The following is a 14,923-nucleotide window of genomic DNA, read 5'->3' as shown; positions in this document are numbered from 1 at the left end:
ATTTGATTAAGTTGCTTTGATTTTAGGTCTCATAAATGTTTTAATGCATTTTTAAGAAATAATCAGGGTTTGAATTTTTCTGATTTCTCAGTAGAACAAAAATAGAGATGACTAATAATTTTGCAACTACAGTTCAAGGAATTTAATATATGAGATGTATAAAGCGCAGCAGACTCAAAATTATATTTCACATACAGGTAGTAGATCTTTTTAAAATGACATTTCACAAGCATCAGCAGAGTTGACAGACTAATACTGTAAGACATTTCCTTGGAGCAGAACTAATGAGCCTCCTGGTACAGCTATCAAATTAAATTTATAAGACTCTCCACCCTCATTAGAGGACTAACTGTGGAAACCATAAGCTTTGTGGTTATAACAAGAATCACTTCAAAATAAATGTAGTCTTATTATAATTTATCATAGCAGAAAGCAACATGGAATGTGACAGAATTCTTTTTTAGTTTATGGTTATAAGGCAAAAAGTCCTAAACACTTAACCTGCCAAAAATCAGGGCTATTGCAGTACTGAGAGTCTAATAAATGATTCCTGCTAACCAAAGAAGACCTGGTTAAAGGGGTCTTTTTGTTTTGCCTTGTTTTTGTTTTTGTTGTTGTTGTTGTTGTTGTTCATTTGGTTTTTGGAGTCAGTTCTATTGGAAGGACACAAAAAGTGACTTTGTGGAAGATACAGAATCATCTTTACTAAAAGAAAAATTTTCCAGCTGTTCTGTTATTTCCCACTAAGCTATACTAACCATTGAAAAATCACAAGGGGATACAGCCCAAACATAGAGTATATGGATCATAATTGATGCTTCATGAATACTCTGTTAAATGAATAAATGAACAAAGAACCAAACTGACAGTTTTAAGTTACTTACCTGGAGGAGAAGGTGATACTTTAAAACACGTTGCATAGGAACCACAAGCAAATCTCGAAGAGTGAATTTTCCATTATTTGCTCTTTTGGAACATTCCTAATGAAATATTTTTTTTTAACTTTTTTAAAAACTTTGTTAATTTTATCAAAGGAAGTCATAAAGCAAGCATTAAAAGATGCAGAGGCCACAAACAAAACTCTTATTATATAATAAATGTCTTGTTATTGTCCTCCTCAATAATCCTTTCTGAAAAATAGTAAGTATCTAATTAAAATCCAAAAAGACAAATAAACCTTGTAGCATTTCAACTCTAAAACGATTCACTAAGCAGAACTATTTTTTGCTTGAAAGTTATTTTCTCTAATGGCCCTCTGGGGTCTTCTTCTACTCACCCTTACAGCTCCACCTTCTACTAATCACCCCTCACCGGCCTGTGGGCCGGGCATCGGGAACAAGTCCCTACTCATCCAACTGGTCATGTGCTTTCTGCATCGGCCTGCCTTTTGTTCATTCTGTTCTCCCCAACCACCATGCGTTTGGTCCAGTTTCCAACAAGACTCTTCATCCTCTTCAAGAACTATACATCTAGGCCTTTTGTGATAATCCCAATCAAAACTGTGTTCTTCTCCCTGTGTGCCTTGTGGGCATTTTAACTGTTGCTATACACAGTGTCTTCCCCAATGTATCTTTTACAGCTTTAAGAATCTAGTTCTTGCTTAATAAACATTTGTGAAACTGAATGAAATAGAAAGATTGACTCTAAATATTTGCTAAAGTATAAAACTTATGGGATTCCAAGTTTCAAAGCCTAATTTTTTTTAATCCCACACTCTTTCTTAAAAGTTTATTTAAAAATAGTGTTGACTTGTGTCCATTCTTTTGCCATTAACTTTAACTTTGAGGAAAGTACTCTGAAATATCAAAGCATGAATTCAAATCAAGGTTTAGCTATATAACCTTGAACAAGTTGCTTTTACTGTTTCTCACATATTTGTGAAGTAATTTTTACTTTATTTTAAATATTTTATTTATTTGACAGAGACACAGCGAGAAAGTGAACACAGGCACTGTGGAAGAGGGAGGAAACAGGCTCCCTGTTGAGCACAGAGCACTATGTGATGCAGGGCTCAAAACCCAGGATCCTGGGATCCTGACCTGAGTTGAAGGCAGACACTTAATGACTCAGCCACCCAGGCGCCCCTGTGATCTAGTTTTAAAAAAACAACAAATTTCCATAAAATTATTATTATCAGGGAGAAACTATGTCCAAAATCCTCAGACAACTGCATATCCCAGACCAAGGAATTTTCTAGTTCATAGAAAGAGTTACATTCAAGAAAATACTGCTTTATTCATGAGTTTGTTTCCACTTTGCCCACATTTAGCTTTTCTGGCACATGGAAGGATATATTATCAGGAGCTATAAAGTAAACACCATTAGCTCTAATGACCATAGTAACTTAATTAGTATTTGACTATAGGTCTTAACCAAGAACTGGGGACACATATGGACATGTTAGCTCATGTCTTGTCAATTGCTGCAGTTCACTGAGAAGAATAACTAAGTCAACCGATTTCTTGCTTCTACAGATTGCGGAGAGTTCTGGATCATGGGTCTCAAATAGGAGGTTAAACTGTTAAGATTATTATAATGAATGAGTCTCATCTCCCTAGTTGCATTTTAAGTTCCTTGGAATCGAGTTTGTATCTTTATACGTGTGTGTGTGTGTGTGTGTGTGTGAGAGAGAGAGAGAGATTTTAACATAGTGTTAGGGAGAGAAATGTTACACTTAAAAATTCACTTTGTTATATTATAGAAGTCAGTTTAAAGCTGTTGGGGAAAGAATTAGTTCCTTGAAGTGCTAAGTCATAGGCTCAGGAAGTAAAAAACAACAACAACAACAAACATTGCTGGCATTTCCTACAACTGGGGTCTGAGTCTGAGGAGTGAAATGCTTATTAGTACTGAAAGTAAATAAAGGGTAGAAGTCACATGCTTATTAGCTGAACTTCAATTCTAACTGAGAAGACAATAAAGGAATAGGGATACACTAGCTTATAGGACAAGACAAAGAGACTCTGTTACCCTTTGCCATAGGTTATCTTGGTTCCAAAGTAGAAAAGAAGACAAAAATCACCAGGAGCAAAAATAACCAAGAAACTGAAGACCTGAGTTGCCTGGGTGGCTCAGTCGGTTAAGAGCCCAACTCCTGATTTCAGCTCAGGTCATGATCTCAGGGTTCTAGAGCCCACTTTAGATTCTCTCATTCCCACTCCCTCCACCTCTTCCCCCACTCATCCACACACTTGCTCAAAAAAACACAAAAAATACTGAAGACATGCAGGAGGCAGAGACACATGGAGAATAGGGTAGCCTTCCCTTTATCATGTCAGGACAGTCCCAGCAAAGAGTATCTACTGAGGCGTCACAGTGAGTGTCTGATAAATACTTGCAAATCAGGACCCTGGTCAGAAGTATTGACTTTTCAGGCAAAAAAGGAGAGCGAGCAGCCCCTTGCCCTGAGCCTTCCAAACTCAGCTGGAGGTTTTCTCTTTCCCTCAGAGAGTGATCTATCGTACAAACTATGTTGCCAGAGCAGGTCATAGGCAGGGCTTTGACAGTGACTCTGAAGGAAGGGAGAGGAACATCCAAACATAATGGAGGTTTGACTGACAACTTGTAGACTCCCATCCTGAGCCAGAGTTTTATACCTTTGTTTAAAACAAAAAACAAAAACAAAACAAAACTGTTCTATGGGGCACCTGGGTGGCTCAGTCTGTTAAGCATCTGCCTTCGGCTCAGGTCATGGTCCCAGGGTCCTGGGATGGAGCCCTTCATCATCGGGCTCCTTGTTCAGCATGGAGCCTGTTTCTCCCTCCCCTCCCTGCCTGTGCTCAATTTCTCTCTCAAATAAAAAAAATTAATTAAAAAATAAAAAAATTTAAAAAAACTGCTCAACTAGTTAAGAACTAGTTGTGTAGGTTGTAAAGTTTTATCTTACCATCATATTTTAATTAGAGTCAAATTTGCTTATAGCTCTATGCTTCTGAGGCTCTCTGTTCTCCCAAGAGCAGAGGGAACCCTTTACACTAAGAGGGTGTTGGATTATTATTCAGCGGTGATTCAAGCCACCAGCACACATAAAGTCTGCATCATCAGAGAATTACAAGAAGTCGGGGAAAAGATCCATGATAGAGAGTTAGTATGGTTACCCGAGAGCCTGTTGACGTGTAAACTTTCTAAACAATAGTTCCCCGTTGTGGGAGTTATGAAACCATACCAAATATGCTAAAACAATCAAAGTTCTATTTTGAAAATCATGTGCCTCTTTTTTCCCTTTCATCACCTGACCTCATTGCTAAATTGAACAAAGACAGCAAAGACACTAGAGAGTCAATTAAGCCAAACACAGCCATTTAAGAGTTGATGATGTATCTCTACCTAGCATTTAAGAAAATCCAAACATGGGTGCCTGGGTGGCTCAGTGGGTTAAGCCTCTGCCTTCAGCTCAGGTCATGATCCCAGGGTCCTGGGATCGAGCCCTGAATCAGGCTCTCTGCTTAGCAGGGAGCCTGCTTTCCCCTCTCTCTCTGCCTGCCTCTCTGCCTACTTGTGATCTCTCACTCTCTCTCTCTCTCTGTCAAATAAACAAATAAAATCTTTAAAAAAAAAAAAAAAGAAAATCCAAACATATGGAAAATATAGTTGGATGACAATTCATATAACATATAAATAATCTTTTGCAAAAGTTCTTTAAAAGTGCAAACTCTTCCTGTGGGGAAAAAAATAGGATATACAAGAAAAACACAAAAACTTAACACAATCTCCAGATTTATTTTCCATTGTTATCATGTGCTCTGTTTATTCTGACCTACTCTCCATTTCTCAAAATTTCCCAACCCAGCTGGTCAGAATGCTCTCCTTAGAACCTCACCTGTCAAGACTCACCCCATTCTTTGGTGACCTAACTCCAATATTACCTCTCCAGAGAAATTTACCACATTCTATCCATACTGAAGTGATCAGTCTTACTCATGGAGCACAATTACTGGTTGTCACACAACAACTTAATCTTACTTATGTCTGTCTCATTTTCTCTCTTATAGGCAATATGCATGCCCTTTTTAACACACCTGATGCTAAATGTCTTGTATGTCTAATAACCATTTTTAATCTACATGTACATTATCTCTCATATATCTTACTTTTTTTGTATCTCCTACCTAGATGACCATAGGGAAATGACTCATAATCTCTCTGAACCTCAGCATTCTCATCCATAAGGGAAGAAAATTAATTGCACGTATTTCACAGAGTCATAAGGATATAATGAGATAATGTATGTAAAAAAGAACCATAAGTTGTAGATTTTACTACTGTTACATTATTACTATCATATGATTTTATAGAGCTAGTTATGAAAATATTTTATAAACTTGACATGAAATTATATTTAGAATACATGGGAGATTTATTATTGCACTGATCTCAAAAGGAATACATCTGTTTTTGTTCTTATTCTTTTTTGGGATATGGTTGACAATGTTTCCTTAGTTTCAGGTGTACAACTTAGTGATTTGACAAGTTTCTACACGATGCTCTGTTCACTGCAAGCACAGCTGCCATCTGTCTCCTTACATCACTATTACAGTATCACTGACTGCATTCCTTACGCTGTGCCTTGTAGTTCCATGACTTGTTTATTCCATAACTAGAAGGCTGTACCTCCCTTTCCCCTTCACCCATTCATTGTGCCCATCTGCCATCTCCTTCCCCTTGCTTTGAGGTTTCTCTTACTTTATTTCATAAACAAAAAATAAACAGGTACCTCTAATTTCAGTTTTACATCTTCTTTTGTCTTAGAAATGTTGTCTAAACTAGAGATGGCCAGCTCCACTCCACTGCAATACTGCCCATAAATAACCAACCTGAAAAGGAAAAAGAAGAGAGATTTGCAGGGGAAAAAAGCCAGAATAAAGTAGAAGGGGAAGAGACAGAATTCTCACGTATTTACAGCCACAGTTGGAGAGAATCAGAGCAAATCTCACCTGTCCTGTGTTTCTAACTACCTATGTGATCCTGGGCAAACCACTTGTCATCTCTCCAAACCTCCGCTTTCTCATTTCTCTTAAACACATACCACACGTACAGTCGCAGAATAAGGGTCACTCATATTTTACTATTAAAAGGGTATTATTTATTCCTAAATTTGAATGTGATTAATTCCACATACATTTTTTTATCAGGTAGATTTTACAAACTGGCTTATTGACTTAACTTGGAGTACACATAAATGTTACAAAGACAAAATTAAAAATTTCTGTTTATGTTCCTATTAAAGATCAACTTTTTACTGTTTATGCACACTCAGAAATAGTTTTACTTTATACTACAATTTTATTTAATCACTACTCATGTCTGCACTCATTAATAAACCTCCTGCTCTTTCCTGCTTTTTAATTAAGGAAAACACACCATCTGATAATTGGGAACGAATGAGAGGCCTAAATGGTGTGGGATGGAAGAGAATTTGTACCGCATGGAGTGTGAGGCCTCGTGAGGATGGGGAACTGTGGAGAAATACCGATATTTTACAAAAAGGTTGGGTAATTTATTGTTTCTTTTAATTCTCCATTGGGGACAAAAAAACCCACTAATGAGCTCATGTTTATCCAACTGTTGTTGATGCAAAGCAATTCATTAGCCACTTCTTAGCACTAGGAACTACAAGTGCTTGATTTAAAAAGAGAGAATGACATTTTAAGTGAAATTTCTTGGTACTTCAACTCACATGAGTTGTTCAGAACTTTTTTTTTTTTTTTTTTGCAAACTTAGAAAGGGTAAGTGCCTTAAAGAGAGAATTATAAAATATGAGAGTGGGAACAATCACAGGAACCAGCTAATCTACCCCTAACATTTACAGATGGATAGAAGAAGGCTCAGAGAATTAAAATGACTTCCTGAAAACTACAGAACTCAGGGGTGAAGGGTCTGATAGAGAACCTGAACCTTCTGACTTATAGTACAAAACTATGGATCCTTGTTTTTTGTTTTTTTCCTTTTTCTTGATACATATATAGAACTCAAACTACTTCACTGAGATTAACTGTCCCATGTTCTCAGTATTACCCAGGCATTATCTTAATGGACAGTGGTAATAGCTATTTATGAGCAATTTTAATACTAACCCTCATTATAATCACAAACTGATAGCCACAACATTTAAAAGTTACCTTTCCTTGTAGTTAATAAAAACTTGATACAAGTTCTGGTCATTTTTATTTACAATGGAATCATGAATCTCTTGCATTAGGTTCCGATGAACTTTTACAAGTTCCTTAGGAAAGAAAAAAAAACAAAAAGCATGTCAAAGGAAATTATAAATCAGGACCCCCCCGCAAAAAAAAAAAAAAAAAATCAACCAAACCGAAAAAATCCATATTGGTGCTAGACTTGTTATTCAAGGATATGCTGAATGCCCTCAATATAGAAACCTGCCACCACAGATAAAGAGAGGAGGAAGTGAAAGAGGGAAAGGGAGGAGAGAAAGGGGAGAAGGGAGGGGAGGAGAGAGAAGAGGAGAAAAGGGGAGGGAAGAGGAGGGAAGACGAGGGCAAGACTGACAGGCCAAGTGCAGAGAAAACAGTAGTTTCAAATCAGACTTGAATCATCAGGGTCCTGTGGGGGAAAAATTATCTCACTACTTATTAAAGGGTAATTTATTCCTTGTATAAAAATATGTACACTCATTTTCATTATAATCACTTTAATTTTTTAAATAAAACTATCCAAGTGCTTAATGTTTTATTGACGGAATAAAGTAATGATTCACATCCTTAGGACATAAAAATGTAGATTTGCACTTTGGTCAATTAGTGGTGTCCCGGTGCTAAGCTAACAATAATCACACTAAATTACTTGAAACCAGACAACTAATGGCATAAATAAAGAGCAGATAAATTGTACTAGGCAGTTTGCTAGAGCAACTCAGAAGTCAGGATTTCACTTTTTTCCTGATAAGCAAGTAATTCAGTCAGGCAGTAAATACACGTCAAAGCCAGGAAATGAAATTCTAATCAAGGTGCCATTTCTCCCATTATCTCTCCCCTGTACCTTGGGGCACACACTGACTTCACGACAAGCTCTTTCCTTAGCAGGGTGGGAAGGAAACAGGAATATGTTGGCCCTGCCCATTTGCTGGAGAGCACGCTGAAGCCACAAGATGAAGGAATGTAAACGTGCTCTATGCTCCAGTGACAGCAGTAAGGTGGGTCACGATCCTCACCTTCTAGAACGTGCGGTTTGCTTTATGCTAAATATTCACCTGCTGTCATGACATCTTTCTTCCTGCTATGCAATGAATCAATGAGAGTACCTTCATCTGGCCAAAATCAGGGATAAGGACGATAGTCGCTAACTGACAGATGCACACCAACACTGAACGTGACAGAACCAAAAGAGAAGGGAACTTTTAGGTACAACAAGCAAGCTTGTGCTCAAAAGCTTATATAGTGTATCCACGAGCTATCTATTACAACCTAAGCCAGTTTGAGAGCTTTAAGAACTTGAATCTTGCCTAGTGCGCCTTTGCTTGGCACAGCATTTGGTTTGTTTCAATGCTTCTAGGTAACTATCTTTTAAGATTATAAGATAATTCTAAGGGGATCCGAAACTCGAAATGCTTACATAAATGTGGAAAAAAGCTCCTCACCCGAACCACTAAAATGGATTCTTACATCATAAGGAAGTAGTGTATTTCAGAGATGGGAGTTAAGGTTAGTACAGCTAGAAGTGGAAGAAGAAAGCACCACAGAGAAGAGTGATGCCCTCGGGACAGTGTCTATAGGACAGGGTTGAAGGGTTGGAGTAGCAAGAGAGCAAGGAGTGAGGCATAAGGAGGATCCCACATGACAGACAGAAGGTGGCACCAGGGATTCCTTGACTCAGACCACCTCTTCCTGACAAGCAGTTAAGGATAATACATGAATCTTATCCATGCGTGTTCAGCTTGCATCTCAACTGACTTTGGTTGAAGATATGACATATCCTTTATTTCTGGAAATAAGGATATAAGAACTCAGGAAGCAAAAAATAGAGTTAAAATTCCTAAAGAATACAGGAAAATATTAAAATAGGAATCTGGAAGCCAACAAGAGACAGGGATTTTATAGAATTTATAACACAATTATAAGTTATATAATTTATACATATTATAATGTATATGTAATTAATATACATTATTATAATTTATATATAAAGTATATATAATTCATGTTATAATGTATATAAAATATACATAATTCATATACTATATGTATAATTTATATATACTATAATGTATATTTATATATTATATATAATTTATAATTTATATATTATGTATAATTTATAATACAACTTTAGCTAGCATCTTTGTACTTACAGGAATGTTGATGAATACTGAATCAAATTCTGCTGCTGTCAGAAATCTTTTTAGTGGTGCCATAAAATACTACAAAGATAGAAAAGAGAAGTAATAATTAAGCACAACTTATCCTAATAGTTTTTCATCAACAAATAATATTTACTCAAAGTCAATTGTTTATCCAAATAATGAATAGGAAGAAAAAAGCAGAAACTCTTAAAGATTTTATTCTTGAATAGAGATATAAAGACATAATACAGTTAACACATTTAAAGTATAGACTAAAAGGTTCAGCAATAAATACTTCTGAAAATAAGAAAAAAGAATGCTACTGGCTGAATTGGCAAAAATAAATAAATAAATAAAAGCAACATTTTAGAAATACAGGGGTGATAGAAAATATCCCTCAAATGCCTTGTAAAGGTTCTAGATCACTGGGGCACCTGGGTGGCTCAGTGGGTTAAAGCCTCTGCCTTCAGCTCAGGTCATGATCCCAGGGTCCTGGGATCGAGCCCGCATCAGGCTCTCCGCTCAGCAGGGAGCCTGCTTCTCCTGCCTACCTCTCTGCCTACTTGTGATCTCTGTCTATCAAATAAATAAATAAAATCTTAAAAAAAAAGATTCTAGATCACTGAGATTATGTACTTGTGCTCATCCTCTTTGTTCTTTGAGAATTTTAGTTCTTGGCCTGCCATATTTCTTTCCATTACCACTCCAATGTCCATTTCTGGCAATCTCAGTACACGTGCAGCTGATCCTTCCAATGGCCTGGCCTTTCAATTCCTTGACTTCCAGTAATCTTGTGTTCCATCCTAGCTCAGCTCCCTACTTTGGCAGTCACATCCCAAGACCTTCTCATCATCAACAACCGCAAGTTTCTACAGTATTATTTTCAAACAATCAACTCTCTGACCGCTACCCCCTACCTTGATAGCTCATTCCTCCAAGGAATTCTTCAACACTATTGGATCTGCCAATCCACTAAACGTCCTGCGTCTCTCATGTCTTCACTTCCCTTCCTACCCAGTTTACACTCTATAAACCATCAACAGAATCACTTCCTTGCATAGAACTCTTCCCTCCACTCTCCTCTTCCATTGTGTTTTTCTGGAAGAAGAAAACTCTGGTTAAATCTATCTTGCTATATATGTTGGCATGTACCTAAGAAGGTAAACATGAACAGATTGGTGGTCTAAATTTTCAACTGAGCCTGTGATACTGCATAACCCTACTATATTTCCCTGGTCAATTGACTCCAACACCCCTCCCAAACAACTCTTCCACACCTTCAGTGCTTTTCCTAAATGTCTAAAACTTTCTCCTCATTCTCATTTTCCTGACCTCTAAATGTGGACGTTGCCAGGGGTGGCCTGAAACATCTCCTCTAACAACATTCATTCCCTAGGTGAAGTCATTCAGCACCATGGCTTTATAGATTCCATTGCATCATGGTAACAGTCTAATGTGTTTGTTGGTTCAACTTTTCCCCTTAATACCAGCCTCATATATCTAACTCCCTCAGCACAGCCCTTTGGAGTCTGAGAGGTATTACAAATTTAGTATGTACCAACAGACTCTTGATTCCCAAACCTGTCCTCCCCATATCGGTGACAGTCTTTACCACTCAGGCAGTTATTCATGCTATAAATCTTGCATTCCTGATTGCTTTCTTTCTCTGACATCCTTCACCTAATTTATCATCAAATCCAGTTGGCTCTATTTGCAAAATTTTTTCAAAATCTGACCATTCCTCACCAGCTCTACAAATACTATCATGTTCTGTCAATAGCCTTCTAACTTTTCTCCCAAAATGTCAGCATGAGCTGTGAAAAACTTACATTAGATCATGTCCCTTCTCCTCACGCACTCCAGCTTCGAGCTGGTGTTCTCTACGCCCCCGAGAGGCTGCCATGGCTCACCAGCTCTCCAGTTCAGAGCTTCTCTTCCCTCATGCTGCTTCAGCCACCTGGGCTACTGCTCTTCTTGAAACATGTGGAACACAGTCTCCACTGAGGGCCTTTCTTCCAGGAACTGTCCTCTCTGGGATGTTGGCACAGCTTGCTCCCTCAACTCCCTCAGCTATCTGCTTCAATGTGATCCTTCCATTATCACTTGACATAAAATAAAATCAGCCCACCCCCATTACTCTCCGTCCTCTCTTCCTGACTGATTTTTTCTTCAGAGAATTTATCACCACCTGACACACTTATTTGCTTAAAGTATAAAGCTTCCCATGGGAGAGAGAGTATCATGAGAACCAGAGTTTTGTTGTGTTTCCTGCTATATCCTTGGCCTCTAACACCGTGCCATTCCGATACTAAGAAATCAGTAGCTAGTTGTGGAATGAATAAATCTGCTTTGAGATCTTTAAATCCAAAGTTCTACTGAAACGTAGAAAACACACACACAGTAGACACAGTGAGTCTTCTATATTAACTATAAAGTGTAGTACTTAGGCATCAAAAATAATACCTAATAACTTACTTTTTCTATTGACTCCAATGTTTCTGTGTATTTTTCTTCTGTCTGCTTAATTTCTGCTAGGCAGCAACTTCGTACGTCATTTTCTGGACATTTCTGCAATTAGAATTATCAAAAATTATTTAATCAAACATATGTCTTAATCTTTCTGGCAGTCTATAGAAAGTGCTCAAAATCACTTAGGCTTTCCTTAGGCTTTCCATTCTAATAAAAGACATAACTGAAAGATACATTTATTGCATTTATGAAGTATCTGTTCTTAAAAATTTGAACCATGTAAATGAAAGTTTTAAATGATTAAAAAAAACTTCTGAGCTTAGACACTCTTTATATTGAAAACATCTCTTTCATTATTTTATCTGTTTCATTACTGAATCTGGAAATATCACACATGGTGTGATACAGTTTTCTTAATGTATAGCATACTTCACAAGTGCTGTAAAAATACTTGCAAAATAACAAAAGGATATTTAATAAATAAAAACCTTAAAATAATTTTTGAAGAGTTAACATCTTGGTGTTTGGCTCACCTACTAGAGTTAAGACTGGAGGTATTAGAGCATAACATGAAGATCAAAGGTACAGGGCTCGGACAGAATTGGGTTCGAGTACCAGTTTTTCTGCTATTAGCTTGTTATTATGAACAGGTTACCTATTTCCTCTGTGTCTCAGTTATCTCATCTACAACACAGAGAGAATTCTAGTTCTAACCCCAAGGAAGTGTCAATGAGATAACCTGGTAAGGCACATAACACCTCGAGGAGTACACAAGAAGGATCCTACCCATTTAAATGCTCATTGCTGTTAAGCCTGTCCCCAGTAAATGACCCGGCACTGCCAGATGAATGAAGATCTGCCCTTGGGAGACACACTGAAGAATCTGCTGGTCCCAAAGCAGATGATAATTCTAGGCCGTACAGATGATACTCTGTCACCGAGAAATACTCAATGTCCTGCCATGGGCAGTCTGTCAACTCACACAGTGGGTTAAGCACATTCATTACATTTACTAAACATAGACCAGTTATCTGGTTTCCATCCCACGGAAGCCACTGCTCCCTATCTGCGGCACTGGACAAGCCTCTAGCCTTTTATTAAAGGCAAGACTATAAAGAGAGAGAACTGAGGAAATTCATCAAAGCACTAGAAAAACCTAAACCACCAACCAGCTGATGAAGATAAGGCTTTTGTATTAAAAAAAGACTACATTCATAAAACCCTAAGCAACTGATCTTTTTTTTCAAATTATGAAAACATTTTGGAAATACAGGAGTGATACAAAATATCCCTCAAGTGCCTTGTAAAGATTCTAGATCACGGAGATTATGTACTTGTGCAATTTATGGCTCATCCTCTTCATTCTTTGAGAATTTTAGTTCTTGGCCTGCCATATTGCTTTCCATTACCACTCCAATGTCCATTTCTGGCCGTCTCGGCATATGCGCAGCTGATCCTTCGATAGCCTGGCCTTTCAGTTCCTTGACTTCCAGTAATCTTGTGTTTACACAATCTCGTGTTTGAAAAAATTTGAAGTAATTCTTTCTGCATGCTTTAGATATTTTAGTGGCAGATAAACCTTTGGGGGCGCACGCTGACTATGATGACATCTGAAACTAAGTTTATAAAACACTAAAAATTCTAGGAGCCTTTTAGTGAAACAAAAGAAAAAAAAGACTTCTTCTTAACACCCCTAACAAATATGAAGAACTATTCTTTAACATATATTTAATGCTACACCAAATTTAAAGAAGACTGAATTGTTTTGCAAGAGATTTCTTTTCATGGTAACGTAATTTCATGATCCCCTATTGCCACTCGACCACTATTTAGCTGCACAGCATACCATCTCTCTGGCAGACTTGCTTTTTTTACAAGGAAAATCAAAAGACGAGACCAGGGATTCCCTACGGTTGTTTTGAACTGCAAAATGTCATGTCCATGTGTTTCCGAATGCAGTAGGTCATGATTATATAGTTAAAAGCTGGCAAAGGTAAAAAGAAAACCAAAAAACTATTTCAGCAGAAGTTGCATAAATAATTATAGGAATCGTCTTGCAAGGAATCACTGTCCTAATAAAACACTCGAAGTAACTCGAAACATAAGGCAAGTGGGAGCATACGGGCTGATGTGCTTCCTCTGCTTTCATTAAGTCCTCATAGACTTCTCCACCTTCATCTTCCCCATAAACACAGTCGTAGAGACCTTCTTCATCCTCCACGTGCGCTTCACTGAAACAAAGGTATGATACCCAGGTCACTTTCTATCATGCAGTAAATGCAACACCTACATACAGCCTAGTAGAAAATCCAGAGAGGAAATATAACGAGATTCATGAGAAGAGTCAAAAAGTCTTTACATTACAGCCTTTTCCCTCATGATGAGAACAAAGCCCAACAACAGAATCCACCAAGGATGGCAGCGACAGTTAACATTCACTGGTATTTGCTATGGACACGCACAGAAATGATCACTCTGTGTACACCATCTCAGGTAGTTGGCCTAGGCCCAGTATTCACTGTGTTTTCAGGTAAGCATTATTATTTAATCCATTACAGAGATAACTAAATGGTATTTGACTTGCCCATGAAAACACAGCTAGTCCATGCCAGATCCAGATTTAAAACAGAGTCTGTCTTACATTCTATGTGTTTTAGTCACTCTATCCTACTGCCCCCATTTTTCCTATTTTGAGGCCTCAGGTTAATCATCTGTATTAAGGGGTCTAATATGGCAAAGACAGAGGAGTTGGGAAGAATCTGATAGTTTAAAAGGTGTCTTTTAAAAGCAACAGTGGGGCGCCTGGGTGGCTCAGTGGTTTAAGCCACTGCCTTCGGCTCAGGTCATGATCTCAGGGTCCTGGGATCAAGTCCCACGTCCGGCTCTCTGCTCTGAAGGGAGCCTGCTACCCTCTCACTCTCTCTGCCTGCCTCTCTGCCTACTTGTGATCTCTCTCTGTCAAATAAATAAATAAAATCTTTTAAAAAAAATAAATAAAAAATAAAAAAATAAAAGCAACAGTTTCTGCAGGGTTATTACTGCCGATATCTGACACCGTGGTTTTTCCAACCCTGCTCGTTCCCACCCACTTAGAGGGTCTCGACAGGTCCCTTCTTCAGCCAGATTCTGCTATTATCTGTTCTGATTATACTCTGT

The 14,923-nt window shown here is 37.8% G+C and overlaps 1 protein-coding gene across 2 annotated transcripts in view; it reads right to left on the bottom strand.

Annotated features, from left to right (window-relative positions):
* VAV3 (vav guanine nucleotide exchange factor 3) overlaps positions 1–14,923 on the bottom strand; it is a 362,558-nt gene that overhangs the window by 174,646 nt on the left and 172,989 nt on the right. For both annotated transcript variants that reach the window (XM_046003440.1, XM_046003448.1), the window contains exons 5-10: positions 13,890–13,998; positions 11,774–11,866; positions 9,308–9,376; positions 7,119–7,222; positions 5,714–5,813; positions 885–980 (exon numbers count right to left, since the gene is read on the bottom strand). In XM_046003440.1, coding sequence (XP_045859396.1) covers positions 885–980; positions 5,714–5,813; positions 7,119–7,222; positions 9,308–9,376; positions 11,774–11,866; positions 13,890–13,998 — 571 coding nt within the window. The remainder of the gene's footprint in view (positions 1–884; positions 981–5,713; positions 5,814–7,118; positions 7,223–9,307; positions 9,377–11,773; positions 11,867–13,889; positions 13,999–14,923) is intronic.

The sequence above is a fragment of the Meles meles genome, chromosome 1 (assembly GCF_922984935.1).
Source record: "Meles meles chromosome 1, mMelMel3.1 paternal haplotype, whole genome shotgun sequence".
Classification (NCBI taxonomy): domain Eukaryota; kingdom Metazoa; phylum Chordata; class Mammalia; order Carnivora; family Mustelidae; genus Meles; species Meles meles.
This window is presented reverse-complemented; position numbering and strand designations above follow the sequence as displayed.